At 41.3% G+C, this 23,039-nt stretch overlaps 5 protein-coding genes across 12 annotated transcripts in view; 3 read left to right on the top strand and 2 right to left on the bottom strand.

Moving 5' to 3' along the window:
• The window catches only part of LOC125768480 (single-stranded DNA-binding protein 3), a 447,182-nt gene that overhangs the window by 359,929 nt on the left and 64,214 nt on the right, over positions 1–23,039 (bottom strand). The gene's annotated exons all lie outside the window — the stretch shown is intronic.
• LOC125768469 (glutactin-like) lies at positions 107–20,211 on the bottom strand. Of its 5 annotated transcripts, XR_007418899.1 has the most exons (8): positions 9,700–9,833; positions 9,257–9,450; positions 9,038–9,190; positions 8,073–8,960; positions 7,673–8,009; positions 7,274–7,472; positions 6,062–6,239; positions 107–3,660 (listed from the first exon to the last, which is right to left on the bottom strand). XR_007418899.1 is itself a non-coding variant. In XM_049436174.1 (6 exons), the coding sequence occupies exons 2-6, from the start codon at positions 9,422–9,424 to the stop codon at positions 7,357–7,359; spliced, it is 1,662 nt and encodes a 553-aa protein (XP_049292131.1). In that variant the 5' UTR covers positions 9,425–9,450; positions 20,117–20,211; the 3' UTR covers positions 6,780–7,356. The 5 variants fall into 5 exon arrangements, 3 of the variants coding, with proteins under 3 accessions (XP_049292131.1, XP_049292130.1, XP_049292129.1); XR_007418898.1 differs by lacking the exon at positions 107–3,660 and having other exon boundaries at positions 5,724–6,239; positions 9,700–9,825; XM_049436174.1 differs by lacking the exons at positions 107–3,660; positions 6,062–6,239; positions 9,700–9,833 and adding an exon at positions 20,117–20,211 and having other exon boundaries at positions 6,780–7,472.
• On the top strand, positions 4,101–5,705 carry LOC125768477 (cleavage stimulation factor subunit 2 tau variant-like). Its single transcript, XM_049436185.1, has 3 exons — positions 4,101–4,343; positions 4,410–4,488; positions 4,561–5,705. Exons 1-3 carry the CDS (start codon positions 4,289–4,291, stop codon positions 5,588–5,590), a joined length of 1,164 nt encoding a protein of 387 aa, XP_049292142.1. The 5' UTR covers positions 4,101–4,288; the 3' UTR covers positions 5,591–5,705.
• Positions 10,433–13,653, top strand: LOC125768464 (glutactin-like). Of its 2 annotated transcripts, XM_049436162.1 has the most exons (6): positions 10,433–11,103; positions 11,210–11,645; positions 11,722–12,243; positions 12,314–12,691; positions 12,764–13,097; positions 13,179–13,653. In XM_049436162.1, exons 2-6 carry the CDS (start codon positions 11,292–11,294, stop codon positions 13,361–13,363), a joined length of 1,773 nt encoding a protein of 590 aa, XP_049292119.1. In that variant the 5' UTR covers positions 10,433–11,103; positions 11,210–11,291; the 3' UTR covers positions 13,364–13,653. The 2 variants fall into 2 exon arrangements, with proteins under 2 accessions (XP_049292119.1, XP_049292118.1); XM_049436161.1 differs by having other exon boundaries at positions 10,433–11,645.
• Positions 20,212–22,994, top strand: LOC125768463 (GPI mannosyltransferase 4). The gene is made up of 3 exons (XM_049436160.1): positions 20,212–20,697; positions 20,759–21,698; positions 21,768–22,994. The coding sequence occupies exons 1-3, from the start codon at positions 20,553–20,555 to the stop codon at positions 22,708–22,710; spliced, it is 2,028 nt and encodes a 675-aa protein (XP_049292117.1). The 5' UTR covers positions 20,212–20,552; the 3' UTR covers positions 22,711–22,994.

Genomic DNA, 23,039 nt, shown 5'->3' on the forward strand with positions numbered 1-23,039 from the left:
AAACAAAAACAAAACAAAAGATTCAATAAAACACCACAAATCCTAAAAACTTCAGCAAAAAATGTCCAAGAATAGGTGTACGAAATAAAGAGAGAAAAAAATCCTAAATTGATTTTTAAATTCCTTTATAAAGCTTTACTATTAATTTAAAAAAAAAATTATAGTGTTAATTACTATAATTATGATATAAAACCTGTATCTATAAACAAATGGTTTTATTCTGAAACAAAAACATAATCGTCTGCGTTGATGAGGCTAACGCTGCTAAAGAACACAGTCCACGATAATCGGAGTACTAAGGAGTACCGGAGTCCTCAGAATATTTTTTTCAGCAATGGAGTCAAATTCATGAGTCCCTCGCGCCTTTCCACATACTAATCTTTATAGTAGACACCCCTTCTAACCTCAGACCGTATCGTTTTATTTGCATATTTTCTTTTCACTTTTAAAATTAAATATAACCGAAAGTAATTTAAAATGGCTGCAAATTGTATTACCTTTTCAACTATAAATCATTTTCAGCGGTTTTTCTTTTTATTTTTTATGGAAAGAAAAAGGAGTTCCGCCATTGTTACTCAATAGCATTATCGATCGATTCTGTTTGATTTTGGTTGAAGTGCTTCAAGATTTACAATTGCGTCCGGAATTTAGACGCACTTAAGATTACGTTCAAAAAAATACACACACTTTGAACAGCATAAGAAAATATCCCACACCGGCAGTATCATATGCAAATGGGTCCGCTCCTTTCCCGACAAGATTAAGTAAAGATCAATTAGTTTGAAGTGATGCTTAAGAAAACGGTTCCCAGAGTTTCGATTAATCGGATCACAAGTTTTTCACCCCTGCTCCGGTCAAGCACCTACTGGCCTGGTCCCAACCAAGATCCGCGTAATACGAAGGATTCGGTTGGAGTTTAAAAAAAATTCCTTCAGTCTGTTGGAAAAAGGTGAGAAAATAAGTGCATTGTAAATCGGATACAACACACCAAACGCAAAAAAAAATCATTTGAAAACAAACCCAACACAAAGGAAACCAATCCGATGGGAGCGATGGGTTCCTTTTAAAAAAACGAAAAAGAAAAAAAAGAAAGAATCAACAAATTAACTTCTTCACAATGGCCGTTGGTGAAGGAAAAAAAGCGGAAGTAAAGAATCCATCACTTGACAAACTTCCCTCCCGGTCGCGGGCTCAAGTGGCGACAGCGTCACAACGTCTTAATTGCAAGACGAAAGCAGGAAGTCCCACGGATTGTGTGTGGCCACAGAAACAGTGGGTTTCGGGGCCGAGTAATCCGAATGGAAAGAAAGAAAAAAACCAACCAAACAATATTGGGAAAATAAAAAAAAAACAATATTGCTAGCGGGCGAAATGGGACTTTTTTTTGTTCACTTCCGCAAGATTTTAATCGTACATTATACATCGGTGGATAAAAAAAAAACTCCCCAACGAGCCTTTGCTCCTTTTTACGCTGAAGGGTTACACCGTGCACTGTCGTAATGTTCAGCGTCCCGTTTGAAGGAGTGCGTGCTTGAGGTCACAATTTCGTGGTTCACGTTCATATTCCATCGATAGCACTCGGGCTGGCGGTGTCGCGGAACCCGGGACCCTTGTTCTCGACGACGTTCTCCACTCGAGCGCGCGGGATCAAGTGCTGTTCAAGCACTAAATCGATTGCACTATTTTGCATTTTTGCGCTGGTTCTCAGTTCTCGATTATTTCTGACTTTACCCTGCAATCCGATCCCTGAATCGTTGTTACCCGCCCGATGTTATCGAGACAGGGACAAACTTTCCACGACTACCGGTGTTATGCGACTGCAAATGCCACCATTCAGACGACCAAAACGTTGACAACTGGACTAACTAAACCACTTAGTTCGTAACTGCTAGCTGCTAGCTGCTAGAGAATAACTAAAGAGAAACTAACAGTGTATCTTAAGTTTTCAACTTTCATAATCTCATGTCTACAACAACGTTAGTAAATGTTAACGTGAGATAGTTTCTATCAATGTTACAAAACGAGTTTTATTCTTTAAGATTTTTACTCATTTTTCCCTGTTATGTTTCATTTTTATTGTTAGAATGTTGTTTTCTATTCTATTTTTTTAGTTTAGTTTCTTTTATTTGTTTTTATGGTTTTTTTTACTTTTATTTGTTTTTATTATGTTCTTAAGGAACAAAATATTTTTTTTATAATGTTGCTCTGTATGTATTGAAGTTATTATTCATTTTTGTTTTATATTAGCTCAATAAAGTTTTTTTATGTTGTACCACATTTTTACAAAACATATTCTACCGCATTAAGGAAAACAATAAAAATATTTCTAAAAAACTAATGAACGATTCCTTCAAGGTTAGTTAAGTACAGACAGTTAAGAATCCATACATTTAGAACTAAAAACGAAAATAAAGAAGATGTTAACCGATGATAAAGTTGGCGCAATCTTTAATAATATTATGAAGCGATATGAAATTATAAAATTCAGTCAATCCCGAATATAACATTTGAAATATATAATTGTACAGAAAAATCTAGAAAATTTAAAACAAAATATAAGAAATCAAAACAATTTATAATTTAATTTAATTCAAACAAAATAATGTGTAAACAGATATAAAAAGATTAAATAATAAAAACAACGAAACAGCTTGATAATCTTCCTAAAATTGGTTCCTATTTGTTCGAATGGCTACAAGTTAGGAAAATATTACGAATATTATAAAATTGTAAGATCGTTTTTAGCATCAATTCACGCATCCGCTCATATAGTTCCGTCGAGTTCAATACTTTTCTTATGTATTGCATTTGTTAGCAGTAAGTACTAACCCGCAAAATTCCCTCAAATGTGAACATTTACGGATCAATTTTTATTTCCATTTTATGTTCTTCACTTGAGATGAGGATCGGTTAGCGGTCGGTACAAAATAAAAAGGGTGTCGAAATGTATACGGCGAGCAAAATAATAACACTTCGCATATAGTACTTTATGACAACGAACTACAAGCGAACTACATGTTTCGAAGCTTGTAGAAGTGATCATTATTAATTATTTTTCTAATCAGAAAAAAAAGAATCATTATTCTTCTAATAAATTCAATTTACGTGTGAATCAATAAGCATGAAAACAGTTACTGTAACCTTTTATCCTTCATAACTTAATTGCTAATATTCAATTATGATTACGAAGCCCAAAACACCTCAAGTTCTACTCATCGCTACTGGAATTTGGTTCCAGTATTCAAAGAAAAATGTGGGAAAACGATTCCCATGTATAGCGAACCGGCGGGTGGGCTTACAACGGCAACCCGACCAAAAGTATTTCATTCGCTCTAACTTACATGGAAGGTGCGTGTACAGATACGCATGGGACAGAGAGATGGGAGTCCACAATTGAAGATCAAATTTCGTACGGGTTTAGGACCCCGACGCACTGCAGGAACGGTAAGACGCCTTAGCTTGGGGTTGGTGTGAAAAAAAGGATTGAGGGCAATGCGTGGCTGATGCCTGGGGTGTACTTTTGTGAGGTTTAATTGACCACTTTTCTGCTTAATGCCCTTATCAGTATGGGGTTCTGCATGCTGCTGTGACATCCGGTTGCTGTACAGTGGCTGCTGCAAAGCAACTTCCAGCTCCTAATATTCTCGTGTGAGTCATAACCTTGAAAAGGAAGTGGAATGCAAAATATAAAAACATGTGATGAAACAGAGCACAGTATAACATTTAAGAACACTTTTCGAAGTAAAATTTCATAAATATTCCACTTCTCAACTTGATTTATGTTTATATAGATGTATTATTTAATGCAAAGCATAAGATGTTCTGTGCAAAATGGAACAATCAATTATTCCTTTCTGAATAATTAATCTTTTCTTCTAGGCGTATAAAACCGTAATTAAAAGAATGTGAATGTTGAGCAAAATAAAAATATAAAAAAATAAAAATCAAGATAATCGACAAAAAAAATCCTAAATTATAATTATTGAACAACTTTTCGAACCTCATTTTTAACGCTCAGTTTGAAACATCACAATTTTAAGCATCGTTTCGTTGTTTATGGATGCTTCCATCATTGTGCGCTCATGCGCGGCGAAAACCGCGGCGAAAACAAACCCAAGGCGAAACATTGCCCATTCTGTCAAAACACCGCTTTCATCGAGGAAAGTTTGTTTACATCCCGGCCTGTGCACAAAAATTGAAAACGGAACAGAAAGAAAAATCTTTTAAGAAAAGAGTGAATAAAATAATAAAATATTATATATTAGAACATACAACAGGCAGCATCAAAATGGTGGACCGACACGATCAAACGTTGATGGATAAATCGATGCGATCCGTTTTCGGTACGTAGCTCTGTTTGCTCTCTCTCTCATTTCAATAATAATGCTTGTTTTGCAATCATTTTCCAGTTGGAAACATTCCGTACGAAGCGACAGAAGAAAAGCTTAAAGACATATTCTGTGAGGTCGGTCCAGTGCTGTCGTTAAAGTGAGTATTAATCGATATTACTTGCTCTTGCTCTAATAACAACACCACGCTTATTTTTCCCACACCACACAGATTGGTTTTCGACCGCGAAAGTGGCAAACCGAAAGGATATGGATTCTGCGAGTATAAAGACCAGGAAACAGCACTCAGTGCAATGCGCAATTTGAATGGGTATGAATTCGGTGGCCGTGCGCTGCGTGTGGACAACGCCTGTACGGAAAAATCGCGCATGGAAATGGCTGCCCTGCTGCAAGGACCGCAGGTAGAAAATCCGTACGGTGATGAGTGCGATCCAGCCGATGCACCCGATATGATCGCGAAAGCCGTCACAGGACTTCAACCGGACCAGATGTACGAGCTGATGCGGCAAGCGAAGGCCTGCGTACAGAACGATCCCGAGGAGGCGCGAAACATGTTGCTGGAAAATCCGCAGCTTACGTACGCACTGCTCCAGTCGGCGGTCGTTATGCGAATTGTCGATTCGCATACGGCGCTTTCATTTTTACACGCCCGTCACACAATGCCACCGGTGCTGACTGAAGATCCGATGAGTATTTTGCCCGGCCATGAACCCATGCACTCATCGTTCGTCCCGGATGGGCATGGACCGATGCAGGGCACAACGTTTCACGACAGTGACGAACGCCATCTGCTTAACGATCGCGCTCCACCGCTCGGAATGGACATAGATTTGCGTATGATAGATCCATTTTTGGGACCGCATCGTGCACCGGATATGGTACCGGGTAACGTTCCCGAGCCGGGCTTTGCACCACCGCCCGAAATAAGACCCCAGCGTCCCGTTGATCCACGATTGGCCAAAGATCCACGTTTGGAGGCCGCATCGTCTGCAGCGGCTGGATTGGCCTCAATGGGTAACAAACCAATTCCACCACCACCACCAGCATCAGACCATCAGACAGTAACGGAACTAGGATCGAAATCGAAATCAGGTTCAACCGATGCATCGGATCAGGAAAAGGCAGCATTAATAATGCAAGTATTGCAGCTATCCGACGAACAGATTGCCCTGCTGCCACAAGATCAACGTGCTAGCATCCTTGTGCTAAAGGAACAAATTTCACGAAATGCACCAAAATAAGTACAAATTAAGAGCAAAAGAAAAACGGAATGTTATGCTTCAATTAAAACAAAAATAGGTTTGAAAGGGGTGCACCTTATTTCTTCCTAAATAAATTAATGTTTTCATATTGAAATGAGTTTAAATTTCTTTTTCCCGATGATGTTAAGTTGTTACATGGATTGTTCGTTGTGCGGCATGTCATTCAACTCTCCAAACACTGCTTTCCCTCCTGCTAATGGGCAAGGTTCATTAAAAAATAACAAACCAAACGGCACAATAAGCACCATTCGACTTTTTCCTTACACCCGTCAAGAACACAATCGCTGTCGATTGATTTTCCCTCCACCCGTACCACAAAGCCACAAAACGCAGCATCCATTCAAATCAGATACATGCTAGAAGAGGGTCGAGTTACACCGAACTTTTGCCACAATCAAGCTATTATCCTTGGAGGACCAGAGAAAAAAAAAGCGAAATCGCCAAACTTACCTGCCATTTTCCACACGCATATACCAACTTTCTCTCCCGTTTTACATCCGGAACTGTTGGCGATCCCTTTTACAATGGCAGCTGACAGCAGCTCAACATTTATTTGAATAGGATTCGCAGCGAAAAAAAAGTGTCCTTCCAACCAACTCGGACAAATCGTTTCCCTCTTTAAACATACCTAGAAAGAAAGAGAACCCCGATAATCATTCGAACACAAAACAAGGAAAGAGATGAAAAATATACTTCTGATTTCTGATAATACATCTTTAAACCATTGTAAGCGCGCAGAAAAGAATGCAGTAAAACGCCCACTCTTTATATCACAGGAGAACCACGACAAAAAAGGTGACGATTATTGAGAAATTGAATCCTTAGTTTTCTGTCGCATGTCCGGACCAGCAATCCACACCCCATGCTATAAGGAAAACCGTTTAGCCATACATGGGAAGGTGAGAAATTGTGGTGACAAATACACCCGCGTGTATTAAAAAGTGTCAAATGCAATTCCCCCTTGGTCTGAAAACCACAAAAGTTTCACCGCCCATTTCCGGTGCAGCATCCATTCCGTGTGTGAATACATTGTAATGAGATGTTGCAGCAGACCGCATACAAAATGTGTCACTGTGTCTATAGAAGGTGGCTTCCCCCCCCCCCCCCTTGTGTGGGCACATTAATTTAGTGTAGCAAAAATTAAGTACCAACTTTCGGGCATTTCGCGCGCTGTTCTCATTATTTTCCTATTCGATTGCTTGTGGCGGGAAACGTTACTCGGTCACTAACACACACACACACGTGATAAATCTGTTTGACCTGTACCCCCGTACAAATGGGTGTAACACAAAACTACTTCCTTATTATTATATCCTGTGTTTCTCCGTCCGTTACCATTATCCTTTACAACACGGTGAATGTTTCTCTTTTTCCCCCTTTTTAACTGTTCTTTATATTTTTTTTCCTACAACAATATTATTCAGCTACAGAATAGACGACACTTTTCTTCCCACGTCCACACCGTAAAGGAAGCTTACAGGAAATCGCTTCCTTTTCCAACCGAGAACAATAGGATTACATTCTACACTTTTACACCTTTCGGACCTTCCTGGGCGTGAGGCGACGTTGTGCATTGTTGTTCACAGGCCGGTATTATGTTTTTTTTTTGTTTTGCTATCAATTATACGCTTTTATTCTTGCGTTCTGTTCCATGCTACATACCTTTAAAATCTCCTCCTGGTTTTTTTGTGCTGAATGTTTCACTCCGTTTGTGTTGCTTGTTTTACTTAAATTATATAGTTGAACTATACATGTTCCTTGTTCCGTCGCCGTTTCTCATCGCTTGCCACAGTAAATTCTTCGTAAAAATTATCACCAACGCTCAGCGGATCATTAATGTGTAAGTACGGTCCGGCATAATCTGTGGAAAAGATAATAGAATGCAACGATTTATAAGATATTTTTGCTGGTACTCAGTTCTTAAAATGTTTCAATTATTTGGAAACATTTTTAATTGTTATCAGAAAAACACATAAACATTATTTTTGACATGTTCCGACTGAATTAACAATTTCACAATAATAATCATTTTGGTGTTAAAAGATTACCATTAGTACTTACGTTTCATTGGGTTCCACGCAACAGTCAAATGTTCCGATTTTGGTATCCCATCCGTTGCAAAGGAAGTCCACAGATCCACCATCAGCTTTGCCATGGCAGTGTCTTTCTCGTTCAACGCAACCGGGTTTCCCGGTGGGTATGGGAACAGGTACAGTTTATCGTCCGAATGATGAACGCCACCATCGAACGGATAGTGCGATGTGTCACTACCGTACCCAAAACGGGTTTGTTCGCCGACATAATCAAACGAATACAGGAATGTGGCGTTCGGGTTCACTCTAGCATTTGCCTGAGCTTCACGTAACAGTGGCGCTTTGATCAATATGGTACCTGCCAACTTTTGAAATTAAAAACAAAAATTTAACTCACATACCGAATGTAATTTAAATGAAACACTTACATCAATCAACCCATCCGCCAGCTCACCAAAGTTACCACTTTCAAGCTCCTTTCCGGTGAACAACGATCGCATCTCGTACCCACCCAATGCACCGGTAGGATCACGCGCTCCGAGAAAATTGTTCACCGCATCCACTAGAAAGTATTTCATAAAGTTCGGATCATCCAGCTGACCGGTACGCTTGAAATGATCGTACACGGTCGTCAGCAGAAATGTACCCTCGTGCTTCGTTACGCCGGCCATCATGGGAATGTTCTTCCTTATCTTGCCCTGTTTCATACATTCCCAAGGAGTTTGTGGTAAAAAGGCGCCACGATAATCGTTCGTAACGAGACGGTTACCACCGACATGATCCAACCCTTGTGAAATGCTTGTCTGCGTCTTCGCATCGATAAAGCCACGCAAAAGAGTCCAAACGTCCACCTCTTGAAAATGCTCCTCAAGCGTATTCGATTCGTCCCAACCAGACTCGAAGGCAATATGTCTCGCACTGTCAAGCGGGTTCGTATCCCATACCCACGGTGAGGAGGATCCGGCTGATTGCAGTATAACTTTGTGGAACAATCCTTCTGGGACTTGGGGACTGTACATAAGCGCAGAAATGCCGGCCGCTCCAGCCGATTGGCCAAACAGCGTGACATTGTTCCGATCGCCACCGAAACTTTCGATGTGCTCCTGTATCCATTCCAGAGCAAGTGTCATATCCATGAGACCCATATTTCCCCGGATGTCCTTCGTCGCAAGAAATCCCAGTGGACCAAGCCGGTACTGGACCGTGACAAGCACAACATCGCGCTCCATTAGAAACTCAGCCGTTTGATTTTTGGCACTACCTTCATGGAATCCGCCACCGTGAATGAAAACCATCACGGGTCTTTTAGCTGCCAGCTGTTGGGTATACAAATTAATCGAAATTATCAATCAGCAGCGATTGCGAAATTGTCCATCCAAAAGAACACACATACATCTGAGCTGTAGATCGACACAGTCAAACAATCTTCCGGATCCGGCACAAACGCTTTCCCGGTAAATAGCGAAATAAGCTTCATCTGTGGACATGGCATACCGTGCCGGGTTGCATCTTTGACTCCCTGCCATGGGTCTACTTTTATCGGAGGCTACCGAAAGGAAAAAAAAAACATTTTTATTCACCATTTTGTGTGCATTCCTCGCCATCAACTCACCTGGAAACGATTTTTACCCGCAGTCGATTGTGCGTAATGTACGCCCAAGAATTGATAGAACTTACGCCCTGTCCAGGCACCAGTGCCTATGGTACCTCGCAATGCTCCTAAATCTGTCAGGTTTACGATCGGGGAACTGTTCTCCCCTTCTGCTTGGCTAGCAGCCATGGCGACGAACAGCAAACGGCTAAGTACTACGGAAAGGGTAAAATACCAAAGATAAGCCATCACACAAATGATTTCTTTCCGTGCTGCTTGAGCAGGGAATTTGAAAATACAACACACGAACGATCTGTACCGATGCCGGACCAAAACGAAACTGAAGATCAACCGTTAAGAATGTATGTAGATCACCGATTGTGGGACAGGTTTTCGAAGATAGGTAAGCTGCATATATTGAAATGCACAATATTCACTGTGTTCCTCTTGTTTATTCTACCTACCAAAGGTTAACAGCTGACGGGAAACCGGTTCTATCGCACAGATTGGGTACGCTTATCACAGTTATGGGAAGGGGAGATACGATGGAGTGCGCCAACAGTATTATTAACACAGTGGAGCATCGCTGGACAAGCAGAATGACGGCAAAAAACGGTTTTTAAAAAAATATATTCAAAATTTTAAAATTCTGAGAAGATATTTTCAACCACAAAATTAACAATTTATAGAAAAATATTAATGAAAGAAAACATTTCATATTACTGTCTGTTAAACGTATATTAAATTTCATAAAAATAGTAAGTAGTATACCATAAGTCTTGATACGGCCAGGCCGTTCTAACCGAGCAAAAAAAAAAAAAAATTATGTATAACCTCCTTCTCTTTGCATAACGATCTCTAAGAACATGTCGGTCATTTCTGGCTTACTAGGCTTGTTTTTACCACGTTGCCGGATAGTCAGTTCTTGCTACGGGGTAACGCTCCGGATGAGATTTGATGTCCGGTCCTGTCGCGTGGAACCGGCGCCGTTTATCACATACACTACCCGTGCTATAGCCTAATAGGCCGCTCTATAGCCTACATAACACAATAAACTTTATAAATGGTATACCTCTACTTAACAACTTCAATAAACTGTAAATGAAATAAATGAAATAAATAAATAAAGAACGACTGTAAATATATTTCAATGAATAATCCTATTTACTAAAAATGTCTTCACAAGGATCTCTCAGCATAACCAATATATTTGTAAAATTGCTATATACAATTACTCTATAAACTATTTTTTACAAAGTAGTGAACCCTAGCTAATAAGAAGCTAATAATGGAATAAGTAAATCCATCCTATTGGGTGAATTGTATGCATCTGGAAGAAGTGATGGCAAAAATTATATAACTACAATACAGACAGAAGAACAAAGCAACAAAAAAACATCAATCATGCCAAACACAATTCAATTCACAATGCACCTTTGCAAATTCGTGGCGAAGAGAGGGAGTAAAACAACCACACAGCAAACAAAAGTACGGCCTGGACAAACATAAACACACATTGCCATAAATCTTGCGACAAACAGGTTTTCCCAAATACAGAAAACAAAATTAAGCAAAAAATTTAACTTTCCAAGCTGTTCCACATTCCAACACGCCGATACGATGATCAACTACGCCAGTCGTAATTTGGACTTCAGCAAGCGCGAGTGATGTGGTTTCGAAAATAACGAATTTACTACAAATAGATAGCTATTTGTTCTAGTGTAATCAGGTGTAACTATCGTTTAATTTGAAGGTTAAGTCACGTGGATTGATAAATTGAATTCGGCCATAGCAATTTGCAATCGGTTACCACTTTGATTGATTGTTATCTATGTTTAACTATCGAGCGGGAATATATTTGACAAACGGTATGTATCGCCCGGGTATAACGTTTTGGCCTGTTTGCCATTATCGACACACCTCAAACGTACGCGGCCCGCTTATCCATTTCTTATCATCTTTTATCATCCCCAGTTGCCCTTTTATTGCGCTGAGCAACGGTCATCGGCACTCGGGGCTTGCTGTGCGCGAGATATCGTCGCCAGTCATTAGTAAGATGTTGCTCGCGGAGGTTTTACGTCCGGCCGTGCTTGCCGTGCTTTATCTCGCTACAGCTTCCAGTGGAATTACGGTGCGCATTCAGAGTCTCGGCGAAGTGATCGGATCCGAAACGGTTACCGCTCGTACAGAGCAACTGGTGTATCAGTTTTTTAACATACCTTATGCAGAGGCACCGACCGGTACAAGACGCTTTAAGCCACCGGTTCCAATCGCATCGTGGAACGTCGCTAAGGATGTTTCCGAACCAGGCCGACCCTGCCCACAGCCCGGTATAACCGATCAGCTGAATCCTGGAGATATTACACCAGCAATTGAAGACTGTCTATCGCTATCTGTCTTCACGAAAAATGTACGTCATGTTTCTTTTGATAAGCCTAATAATAGACATGTCATCAATCGGATTCCTTTTCGATTTTTCATTACAGGTTACAGCGAAATACCCCGTCATGGTGTACATTCATGGTGGATCGTTTTATCTTGGCAAAGCCGCCGACCATCCTCCAAACTATCTACTCGAACGCGATGTCACGCTGGTAGCCGTACAGTACAGGCTCGGTGCACTTGGGTTCCTCTCTACGATGAGTGCTAACATACCGGGCAATGCCGCAATGCATGATATCGTTATGGCACTGAAATGGGTGCAAGATCACATAGGTGATTTTGGAGGTGATCCGCAACGTGTTACCGTCTTTGGACAGTCGGCTGGTGCGGCAGCTACTAGCGCACTATTGTACAGTCCGCTAGTGCCACCTTCCTACTTTTCCCAAGTGATCCTACAGTCTGGTGGATCAACCGCTGCCTGGGCGATCGATCCTAATCCGATCGATAATGCAAAAGATATTGCCAAGTACGCTGGATGTGACATAGTGCGACCGATAGAGGATGTTGAGAGGTGCCTGCAGGAATTACCAGTACTAAGTTTGATCAGAGCTCTCGATATGCATTCGGTAAGCGCAATGAATTATAAACTATGAATTTTGAATACTTTACACACATATCTAACGATCTGCAACACAGCAAGAACGAATGGTGAATCAGGGAGTCTACAATATTGGAGGCTGTGGCATGGTAATTGGTGGACCGTCCGGTTTCCTTACCGAAGATCCTTTCAATGTGATGCGATCGGGACAAGTGCGCAAAGATGTCCGTATGATGGCTGGCGCTACAAAGCACGACGGATCATTCATGATGACGGGCTTGTACGACATGTTGTCGTCGATGGAACTGGTCAACAATAATCAATTCAACCAGTACGATTTAATCGACACTGCAAACCGTGTCTTCGGTATTGACGAGCATGGTGGCGCATTGGCTGGATACGAAATCGAAACCTTATTCACAGAGCAGGAACTTAAGAGTGGAAACTTCTCGCAGCTTATGGCGGGTTTAATAGATGTAAGTTTCACAACTTATTGACCAGCGTTCGTTTATTCACTCTCACTAAACTTTTTCCTTTCATTTGTCTAGATTGCTGGCACAATCGTAATCAAAGGCCCTGTATTACGAGATGTACAAAACAATGCACGATACAGCGACAAGGAAACGTACCTTTATTCATTCGACTACCAGGGTGAACACACTCGCTTTGGTTACGGGGCCAATACCTCACACTATCCGTTCCGAGGCGGTGCTCACCATTCGGATGATAACATGTATCTGTTTCCATATCCCGCATCAGTTACCAATTTAAATTCCGCCGACAGACTAATGTCCGAGATTATGGTGGATCTATGGACCTCGTTTGCAATCGATGGTGTGCCAAAATCATCCAAAGGTGTACCAACGTGGCCCAAAGTGAATGGTAAGAAGATTTAGATTACATTGCACCATGAACATTTAGCTTTAGCTCTCCTTGTTGACCATGGTTTTGTGTTTTCCATAGGCCCCACTGGACCGTACATGCACATCAACGAACCATTTTCCATTGGAAGCAACTTTTATGATGAGTATGCCGTCAGTGCACATGAACGATCGGCAGCATACACCATTAGACAAACTTATGCTACTGTTATGGTGGCACTTTCTATAGTCCTAAGTGCTTTTTCAATTATCTACACGCTATCATAAAATTCAAACGGTAATTTCATTTATCCTACCAAATATTTCTGACGGAATCGTTGAAAAATCATGAATGTACGCGTTTGCACGGTTGTGTGTACCATTTTCATAAGATTTTTATTCTTTTCAAGAATAAATTGATTTTAAAAGAATTCAACAAAAATATAAGAAGCACTAGTACACTCCTATTCAAAGTGTATTAGAAATATAACCAGTACGAAATAAATATAATATCTCAAACTGCATCAATCGCTTTGTTTATTCAAAATATACAAAAAAAATATTCTCAAACTTTATATGATTAAGTATACACGAAATGACTTAAATTTATGCCGTCAGCCACGACACCAGGATAGCGCCATCTGTATGTCAAACCTAGATTTAAGTGGATTGCTAACCTCTGCCATCCTCAGTCGACGTGAAGGGTTTAGATAAGTATGAGTCACTTGCACAGCATCAACATATTGATAGCTTCAACTATCAAAATCAAATAGAAATATCAAAATATTTGCAAATAAAATGAACAAATATGAAATATCACCCGAACAACAAAGGCCAAAGCCCTGGCCTGGGAAACTGCCAAGGACATATCAAAATTTCTTTACTGCAGGAAAAACTCAATGTTACACATAATTTCATACAAATTTGTAACCATCCAATTCTGACTTTCGCTCGTTGCTGGTCACGGGTGATCGAAGTTTTTTATTGATTGCACTGACAATAGTCAGATTCTGATAAAGCTCTGTTCGCAAAAATTACCATCCATTCGATTGATACGTTTTTGTACTATGTCCTAAGGGGACTTATCTTATTTACCGTTAACACAGTAACATCCGTCTAACTCAACCTGCCACCTTCAGGCTGTCACATTCGCCAGCTTATTTCAAGAAAGCTCGATCGCCAGATATCAATCAATTGGCTTATCATTTCAATCTCGGGTTTATGTACAGCTTATCAATTCGTGATAGCATACATGTGTTGGTGGGCATATGCATGTGCACCCAACAGATTATGCCTTCCCCTTCTCATATGCAATTTATTTTATAACCGAATATCTGTTATCAATCTCGTACGATATCTCATTCGCCCGATGGGCCATTACAGATAGCGTACAGCTTTGAGACTTGATTGCACAAATCACATAAAACCCAAGTCGTATATAAACCAGCAACTTTGGCTGTTTATTTCAGAAAGTGATTAGCTTCCATAGTAGAAGCTCCTCACAACATTGCAAACTCAAACATGAGACTCCTTCAACATTCGGTGATTGGGTTGTTTCTTGTGCTCTCGATTGTATCGAACGCTAGAACAACTGTAAAACAGGATGAACAACTTCCAGACGAATGACCCTGACGAATGACCCTGACGAGTACCGTTTGGGTACAATCGGATTTCTCTCTACCGGCACCGAAGCTATTCCTGGGAATGCAGCATTGTATGATGTCAACGAGTCCCTATAGTTGGAATCCCGACGCATTCACCATTTCAATAGAAACCCACAGGATGTTACGATCTTCGGTGAGTTCGAACTTTGAAAATTTCTCCATGTTTATCGCATAGCTAAATACGTTTTCCCACGATTTCAGGTAAAGAAACCTCAGTAATCAATTTAAAGATTTAATGGCAAGGAACCTCTAATCAATCGAACGATTTACTGAACCTATCCTAACACTCTCAGACTTTATCACACGCATCAAATAATTAACTCATTATCAAAGTATGATACGACTGCACATACTAGTAGACTGATTGCGATAACAATACGTTACGTTACTACGGACCCCTGTAGCGCCGAGATACGAAATTGAGCTTTGAGCTTTCATTCATAACTGAACTTTCTTATCAATTTGGTAGGCTGATCACTTGAACGCAGGAACCAAATGCATTATCCGCCGTTACGTTTAGGTGTTGATAACAAAATGGTTCATGCTTCCAGTTTTTGGACGGATTTTACTCTGACCGATCTGCCCAAATAAATCAGTGTCTCTAAGCCACTGTTCAATTGCAACAAGAGAATACAACCGATATTCGAAATTATTGCAGACTTCGCAGTGAAAACCAACAGCGCTCACCAAAATAGAATAAACTCATCAGATGCATACAAGTGTCGATCCTAAGAAGTTTTTATCAATGTTCAATGAAGTTATCATAGTCGATTAACTGCAACATCTTTCTAAACCATGCACTCCTCACCAATATAAAGTTCAATTAAATAAAATTAGTGATCAGATCAAATAAATCAAATATAGTGATGAGAATTTCAAGGCGGATCAGTACATCTGTTCTGATCCATGGCTAAAACATCTGATCTGATCCAATGATCCGGGATCGCTTTTGTATATCGATATGATCCGAATATCCCATCCACTCAATCTCCCCCACCCTCCCCCTTTTTCCCGGGTTAATTTGATTCAGATCAAATTATCCGATCTAATCTAATCCGATCCGATCTAATCGGGAATAAAATGGAATGATCCGATCGCAACATTCGGGATCATTTCCTTTCATGCATCCAGTTTTTTTTGCCAGTTCCTTAAAGATCTTTTACTATTCTTTTCCAGGACCTTTCGGCCCCTGCTTTCGACTAGTGAACCCGCCGGAACAGAATACTTCGTAAATGAGCTTACTAATAGCGTTGAGAAAGCCAGATGACCGAGAGAACTAAGTTGTTCAGCCAAAACTTCCTACTTGCTTTCGGAATGTATACTACTATCATGTCACGAATCTGGATTAACATTAGGTTAGTAGTAATATGACACGGCAACTATTTTAGTTAAACATTTTTCCTGTTTCTTCTAGGTTTTCCATTTTTAGAACCGTTTGTCTTAGCATTTAAACGCTAAGATAATTAAACATTATTATTTTCATATTTTTTTATTATTCGATAGTTCAATACACCCATATGAAACGTGGTTAAAAATAAAGAAAGCACTGTATAGCTCTTTGACGTTAGATAACGTTTGTAAATCACACACGGTGAGAGATAACGATACAGGGTTTTCAAATACAAGAAGTCAAATTGGAGCGAGCATCTAAATTCTTTTCAAGTTGATCTGGGATATGAATAGATAGATGTAATGATCATTAAGTGAACAAAAGTAAAGAGGGTTGTTCTTGGTGAAGCTAACTGCCACTACTCCGAGCTTCCAATACAACGACTACGATGATGATGCCCTTTTTGGTACACTCGGAATTCTCTCTACCGGCACCGAAGCTATTCCTGGGAATGCGCCATTATATGATGTGATCGTAGGAGTCTACCTTCTTCCGAGATGTTTCCATCATCTTCGGAATGAAGTCTCAGAAGGTACTTATATTCTTCAACGAATATTTTCGCTATGTCCTCGACTTGCAACCCATTGAATTCGATTCTCATTGGGACTTTCTCGAATTTGGCAAAACCGTGAACGTCAAATTTGGATCGTCCGCCTTCGTCGATGCCGTTGTTGGTGATGAGCTACTAAACAAAACCAAATGGGCAGAAATGGATCGTGTCATCGTTTATCCAAGAAATTCTAATGGATTCACTAGAGCCCACCGTGGACAAGTCTATCTCTACAACTTCGCTTCGATCTTTGGACATCCTTTCTAATTACTGACGTACCTCAGGCCAGTAATGCCATTCCGTAGCCACCTGCATCCAATATTGGATGAGAGATCCAGTATTGGAAAGAGAGAAAAATTGTTGGTCGTTTTCCATATTTTTTTATGAGAATAGCATCTCGTAATATTTTCCAGGACCTTTCGGCCCCTATTTTTGACTAGTGAACCCTCCCAAACAAAAAGAATACTTTGTGAATGAGTTTAGCAACATTGTTGAAAAGGCAATCCAAAAGGAATGCAGAAAATCAAATTAGATTATTGTTTCTTTCGATGTTCCTTTATTGTTAATTTTAAGATAAAAATGAAATTATATTTCGCTAACAAACTGCGTTTCAGTTTATTTAAAAAAGAATGATCTACAGACAAACCGTACCCAGCGAATTTGTCATTCATTTTACGTCATTGATAATAACTCTGACCAGACATGTTACCTTCGTACTCCATTGTATCTCACCAACTTTGAAATCATAATAAGAACATACATAAAATTGATGTTCTTTTAGATTGATTGGCATTTACTGGATACGTTATCGTTCCTGGCACGCATTTTTAAACCTGATGGTTCAGTAAAATTCCTACTTCAGATATAGAAATAGGCACCGAAAATTAGGCAGACGAACATATATTGTCGCAAAGTCCCATAAAAAGAAGAAACAAAAACACTCCATCGCGATATCTGTGTTGTACTCTATCTATCATTTTTCGATATGATTCGTCACCTTAACGTCACCAAGTATGTAAGAGGGTTTGCGCAAGTGCCTTCAATGCCAGCCACAACCAATTGGTATGGTACCCCCGGGAAAGTTATAAAAGGATCCACTACAAAAGTTCATTGATTAGTTGTCAATTACCTGACGAACGGTACACACTCCCGGGATCGGAACAGATCAGAGCGCGGACGAGGGACACAGAGCTTGCAGTTCCAATGCACGTGCAGTGGATTTCTATCAGTTTGTTATCAGTGAGTCTGGGGCTACTGTATGTTGATCGTGTTAGCAGTCAACAGAATTCACCAATCGTTGTGATTGATGGCCTCGGCACAGTACAAGGAACACGGGCCCGTACTGCATGGACCGATCGTGAAATTTACAAGTTTTATAACATCCGATATGCGGAAGCACCTATCGGGCAGCAGCGGTTTCGCAATCCAATGCCTGTAAGGCCATGGAGTGGAGTGTACAATGCTGTATACCCCGGTAAACCATGCCCGCAGCTAGGATTAAACATTACCAGTGATTCGACAGCCGAAGATTGTCTCACACTTTCGGTGTACACACAAAATGTAAGCTATGAATGTCTCCAAAAACGCGCAAAAAGTGATCCTTTTTAGAAGTGTTAAAATATCGGACGATATTGACTCTTTGGCTCCAGTAATCGTTACGTTTTCGTCGATCATAAGAATCTAAAAATAATGCATTCAATGCCGTTTCTCACCAGATAACAGCCAACCGTCCTGTTATGGTGTTCATTCACGGAGGAGCGTTTGTTGTGGGGGCCGCTTCACACTACGAACCCGACTACCTGCTCGAAAAGGACATCGTGCTTGTATCGATACAGTATCGCCTTGGGCCGTTGGGTTTCCTGTCAACCGGAACGGCAAACATCCCTGGAAACATGGCCATGCTGGACATGATTATGGCGCTTGAATGGGTATCCAATCATATACGGTTTTTTGGCGGTGATAGGACCTCTGTCACCATTTTCGGTGAGTCAGCGGGTGGTGCCGCAGTTTCTGCACTGCTGTACAGTCCAGCCGTACGGGAAGATCTTTTCCATCGTGCCATCATACAGTCCGGATCGATTTTTTCTCCCTGGGCAACCTGCAAGTCTCCCAAAGAAGGTGCACTTGATATTGCGCGTCGTGTCAGCTGTGATCGACCCGTCGAAACTATGGAGGATTGTTTGCGGTCCGTGCCGGCCCTTAGACTAATGCAAGCCTACGAAGATCATAAGGTACGATCGCGTCGTGATTGCCCCAACACTTTATAAGTTATACTCAATTACAAATCTTCTCAACATCAACAACAAATAGAACACGCAATTCAACATCACCGGCTATCCGGACGTTTCCGGTGCGTGCATTGTAATAGGGGAAGCGTCACCATTTATGCCAAAACATCCCAAAACACTGGCACGCAGCGCGTTCCGGAATGTTGAGCTAATGGCTGGAACTACCTCCCAGGAAGGACTCATGTTTTGGGAAGGAGTTTACCGATACGGGCTGTCCTACAAACCGGAAAATATTCAATCATCCTGGGAGTTGCTACAGCTTATCGATACCATCAACGAGCGGTTTGGAGCCAACTCCAACGATGGATCTCACACTTGGCATCAAATTTTTAGCACCTTCCTCACGTCAGAGCTTGACCGTGCCAACTTCACGGAACTTCTTCCTGGTTTGGTGGACGTATGTAATAATTGTCAGAGTTCCCAGAGCAGTATCATATTATCATTTCCCTTACAGATCTGTGGTAATCTCGCTATCAAAGCACCAGTACTGCAAGATGTGATACGATTCGCCCATGCCAATGCAGGAAAGGTTTACTTGTACAGCTTTGACTATAGCGGCACACCGTCAATGTACAATTTTTCTTCGACAAATGAATTCAACTATCCATACCGTAACAATTCATTTCACGCCGAAGATCTGTTTTACCTTTTCCCCCTGGGTCAGCGTCTCGATCAACGTGATACGGAGATCGCTAAAACGATGGTTGACCTGTGGACTTCTTTCGCTGTAGACGGTCGTCCGGGGGCAGCTTCATTGAAGTATTGGAATCCTGTTTCTCGTAAGTTTCGTTCGATTGTACCAATTATCAAACATCGTTATCAAACAAACGTCGTCTTCATAATCCAATTGCAGATTTCCATGGACCTTATTTAAAGATTAACAGCGAGTGCGAGGAAATGCAAAACTATTTTAATGAATTCTCGGCCACTAGCGACAAGGCTAGACATCAACGGTCCGCAGGTGCTTTGTTCCGGATTCCGACAGTGACTCTTGCTCTAGCAGTAAGCTACAGCGTAATGAGACACTTCGTGTAATAAAATTGGTCTTTATAAACGAAACCCAATAAGAAGTTCTTAAATCTATGTATTCCTGATACAGATATATCACAGATTACAGCGAAAGCAATAGAAAAAATACAACTTACTTACCGGAGCTTTAGCTTTACTCCCCGAATGTAACTTCCTTCCTTTGGTTTGATCCTTTTTCGAAGACACCGGCACGCAAATATGTGCTGAAACTTTGCATTGGAATTCCAATCGACTCCAATTCTGTTTGCACTACTACTCATTCTAAAATGTACTCGTTTTTAGAAAAAATCCCAGCTTTTTCACTTTAGTTTTAATTTTCTCAACACACACGCGGTAGAAAACAAACGGTTTGAAACTTTTTTTTCTTTCGCCTCCTTTCCCAGAACAGCAAACGTCAAACCGATTTGACATTTCTGTTGACATTTCACCGAAAATAGGTAAACAAATACACCATCTACGACGGAAACACAAACAACACTTGTGATCGCTTTTTCGGCGATTTTCCGCATTTTACTGCTAAATTAAAAATAGTAATAATAGTGTTATTGATCTCATTATGCAGTTTAAAACGATCAAACCAAAGGATCCCTCATTAGTGTCTTATTTTATTCTATCGTTTTTGAGAATTGTGCTTGTTTTCGTACCGCAGCTTGGTTACATTCATCCGGACGAATTTTTCCAATCGGTAGAAATTGTCGCAGGTAAATTAAGCTTCGGAACCACGCACCGGCTACATTTTGTAATAATGTGTTTTTCCTCCAGGCGATGAATATGGATTGGAGGTGACACGCACGTGGGAATTTAACGCTACATACCCCATACGGTCGATGGCGATCACATACTTCGGTATGAAAATTCCCTTTGCGTTGCTACGGTTTGTGTCGATGTACACAAACTATTATCTTGGACTCAATTTGCGCAATAGCTACGTGACGCTGGTATTTCCTCGCTTGCTTATGGTGACACTATCGTTCGTGAACGATTGGAGCTTGTATCGAATTTGTCGATCGTATGGTTTGCAGTACCAGTTCCGGTTGCTCACACTAGCCAGCTCGTACGTGATACTCGTGTATGCTACACACACCTTTTCCAACTCGATCGAAATGGCACTGTGCTCCATGCTGCTGTACATCGTGAGCGATTGTATGATCCACTCCAACACGGTCATTTACCAGCGGGAATTCCTCGACGAAAAGTACCGCAAAGCACAACGAACTGTCGAAAAGGTGCGCTTCTACAAGCTAAAAATGTCACTTCCATCCCATTCGCTCAACAAATGCGTCGTGATGGCGACACTGTGTGTTGCGGGCGTCTTCAACCGGCCTACCTTCGTACTGTTTGGTATGCCACTCGTGTTTCACTGGCTGCTACGCGGTATGGGCACGAAGACGGTATCGTTTACGGATTTCAATCTGCGCATTATGATCTTCGTTCTTTCGGCCATCCCATCGCTGATACTGTTCATCGTTATCGATTCGATCTATTACGGATACTTGACGATGGCCGAAATCGAACTGCAAGACATTGGCATTAACAACTTCGTTGTCACACCGGTGAACTTCATCCGGTACAATATCATATCGGAAAATACCGCCCAACATGGAGTACATCCGTTCTACACACACGTCCTCGTGAACGTTCCACTGCTGTACAATGTGCTGGGAGTGCTTGCTATATTTTCACTTCTTTTCATGATTTATCGGTAAGTTCAACTGAGCTGATCACGATCGTGTACCATTGATTGAATGATGATTTAAATTTTGCTTTCTAGCTTCTCCACCAACGATTATACTAGTCTGCCACGAGCTCAATCCTTCGTTGGGTTAATGTTATCGGCGATATTTTTCCCCATCCTTAGCCTTTCGCTGATAAACCATCAAGAGGCACGCTTTTTAATTCCCATTACCGTGCCATTAGTGCTGCTGCACGCACCCAAGCTGCAGGTGGGACTGTCTGCGAACTATCCCTTTAAGACACCGTCTCGCTTGAAGAATTTCCTGTACCACAATCTGCTCTGTCCGGCCGTAAGCCCAAAGTATCTGCTTAAAATCTGGTACACAACCAACGTCATCCTTACGCTGTTTTACGGCTTCTTGCATCAGGGAGGTGTGTATCAGCTGGCGGAATATTTCAGCCGTCAAGTCGACGTACGTTCCTCGAACGTACACATACATCTAGTCACCAGCCACATCTACAGTGTGCCCCAGTGCTTTGTTGGGCTTCCAAGCACGGAAACGTTGCTCGTGAATCCCGACAACGGACAGAAGTATCACCGTGCTAAACAATTTTTCCTCTACGAGTATGGATCGCTCGATTTGAATCAATTGTATCGCAAACTGAAGCTGCTGATCGATGTTTGTGAGATGCGCTCGATTAGTGCTAACCAACGGTACCGACTGTATCTAGCCATTCCATCGAGCTTGTCCGAGGGATTGAACGAAATCTTCCAGAATCGAACGGCAGCACTCATCAAACATAGCCAGGTGCGCGTGTTCTATCCGCATCTCTCAATCGAAGCAATGCCGAAAGCGTTCGGCCAGCATCCGTGCGGTATCAATACCGATGTGGACGAACTGGACGATACCTGTCCGATTTACGCACTAGACGACGAGCAGAACCCGTTCAGTGTCGGACGGATGTTAAAACAGTTTTCCTCGGTGGCACACCAGTTCGGGCTAATTCTGTACCGGATCGAGGTACGGCGCATTAAATAACAGCTACATTACCAACCAGCAACCCGTGACGGACGGGCAACAGCCTGGGTTTGGAGTGATACCCGAAGCTAGTCATGCTTTCTCCCTCGTTATATTCTAAATAGCAGCTAAACACGCTGTTCGAAAGCCGCACACAGTATGGCAGCATAGTATCATGCGATTCTTTCGGGCTGTTTTCATATTCCATTCCACACAACACTGACACAAATAATGCACTTTCTATTTTGGAGGATGTACGTAACAAAACGAGTTAACAGAACAAATAAATTATTTAATAAGCTTGCCAGCGTTTATGTTGCACTCAGTATTTTACAACCAAATGGGTATTT

Source organism: Anopheles funestus, chromosome 3RL, assembly GCF_943734845.2.
Source record: "Anopheles funestus chromosome 3RL, idAnoFuneDA-416_04, whole genome shotgun sequence".
Lineage (NCBI taxonomy): Eukaryota > Metazoa > Arthropoda > Insecta > Diptera > Culicidae > Anopheles > Anopheles funestus.

Coding starts and splice junctions, on each gene's coding strand:
- LOC125768477 (XM_049436185.1), top strand. CDS start 4,289: ATGGTGGACCGACACGATCAAACGTTGATGGATAAATCGATGCGATCC. Junction 4,344..4,409: donor ATCGATGCGATCCGTTTTCG/GTACGTAGCTCT, acceptor ATCATTTTCCAG/TTGGAAACATTCCGTACGAA. Junction 4,489..4,560: donor GGTCCAGTGCTGTCGTTAAA/GTGAGTATTAAT, acceptor CACACCACACAG/ATTGGTTTTCGACCGCGAAA.
- LOC125768469 (XM_049436174.1), bottom strand. CDS start 9,424: ATGGCTGCTAGCCAAGCAGAAGGGGAGAACAGTTCCCCGATCGTAAAC. Junction 9,191..9,256: donor CGGGTAAAAATCGTTTCCAG/GTGAGTTGATGG, acceptor TCCTTTCGGTAG/CCTCCGATAAAAGTAGACCC. Junction 7,473..7,672: donor TGCGTGGAACCCAATGAAAC/GTAAGTACTAAT, acceptor TCTTTTCCACAG/ATTATGCCGGACCGTACTTA.
- LOC125768464 (XM_049436161.1), top strand. CDS start 11,067: ATGTTTAACTATCGAGCGGGAATATATTTGACAAACGGTATGTATCGC. Junction 11,646..11,721: donor TATCTGTCTTCACGAAAAAT/GTACGTCATGTT, acceptor TTTTCATTACAG/GTTACAGCGAAATACCCCGT. Junction 12,244..12,313: donor GAGCTCTCGATATGCATTCG/GTAAGCGCAATG, acceptor TCTGCAACACAG/CAAGAACGAATGGTGAATCA.
- LOC125768463 (XM_049436160.1), top strand. CDS start 20,553: ATGCAGTTTAAAACGATCAAACCAAAGGATCCCTCATTAGTGTCTTAT. Junction 20,698..20,758: donor ATCGGTAGAAATTGTCGCAG/GTAAATTAAGCT, acceptor TTTTTCCTCCAG/GCGATGAATATGGATTGGAG. Junction 21,699..21,767: donor CTTCTTTTCATGATTTATCG/GTAAGTTCAACT, acceptor TTTGCTTTCTAG/CTTCTCCACCAACGATTATA.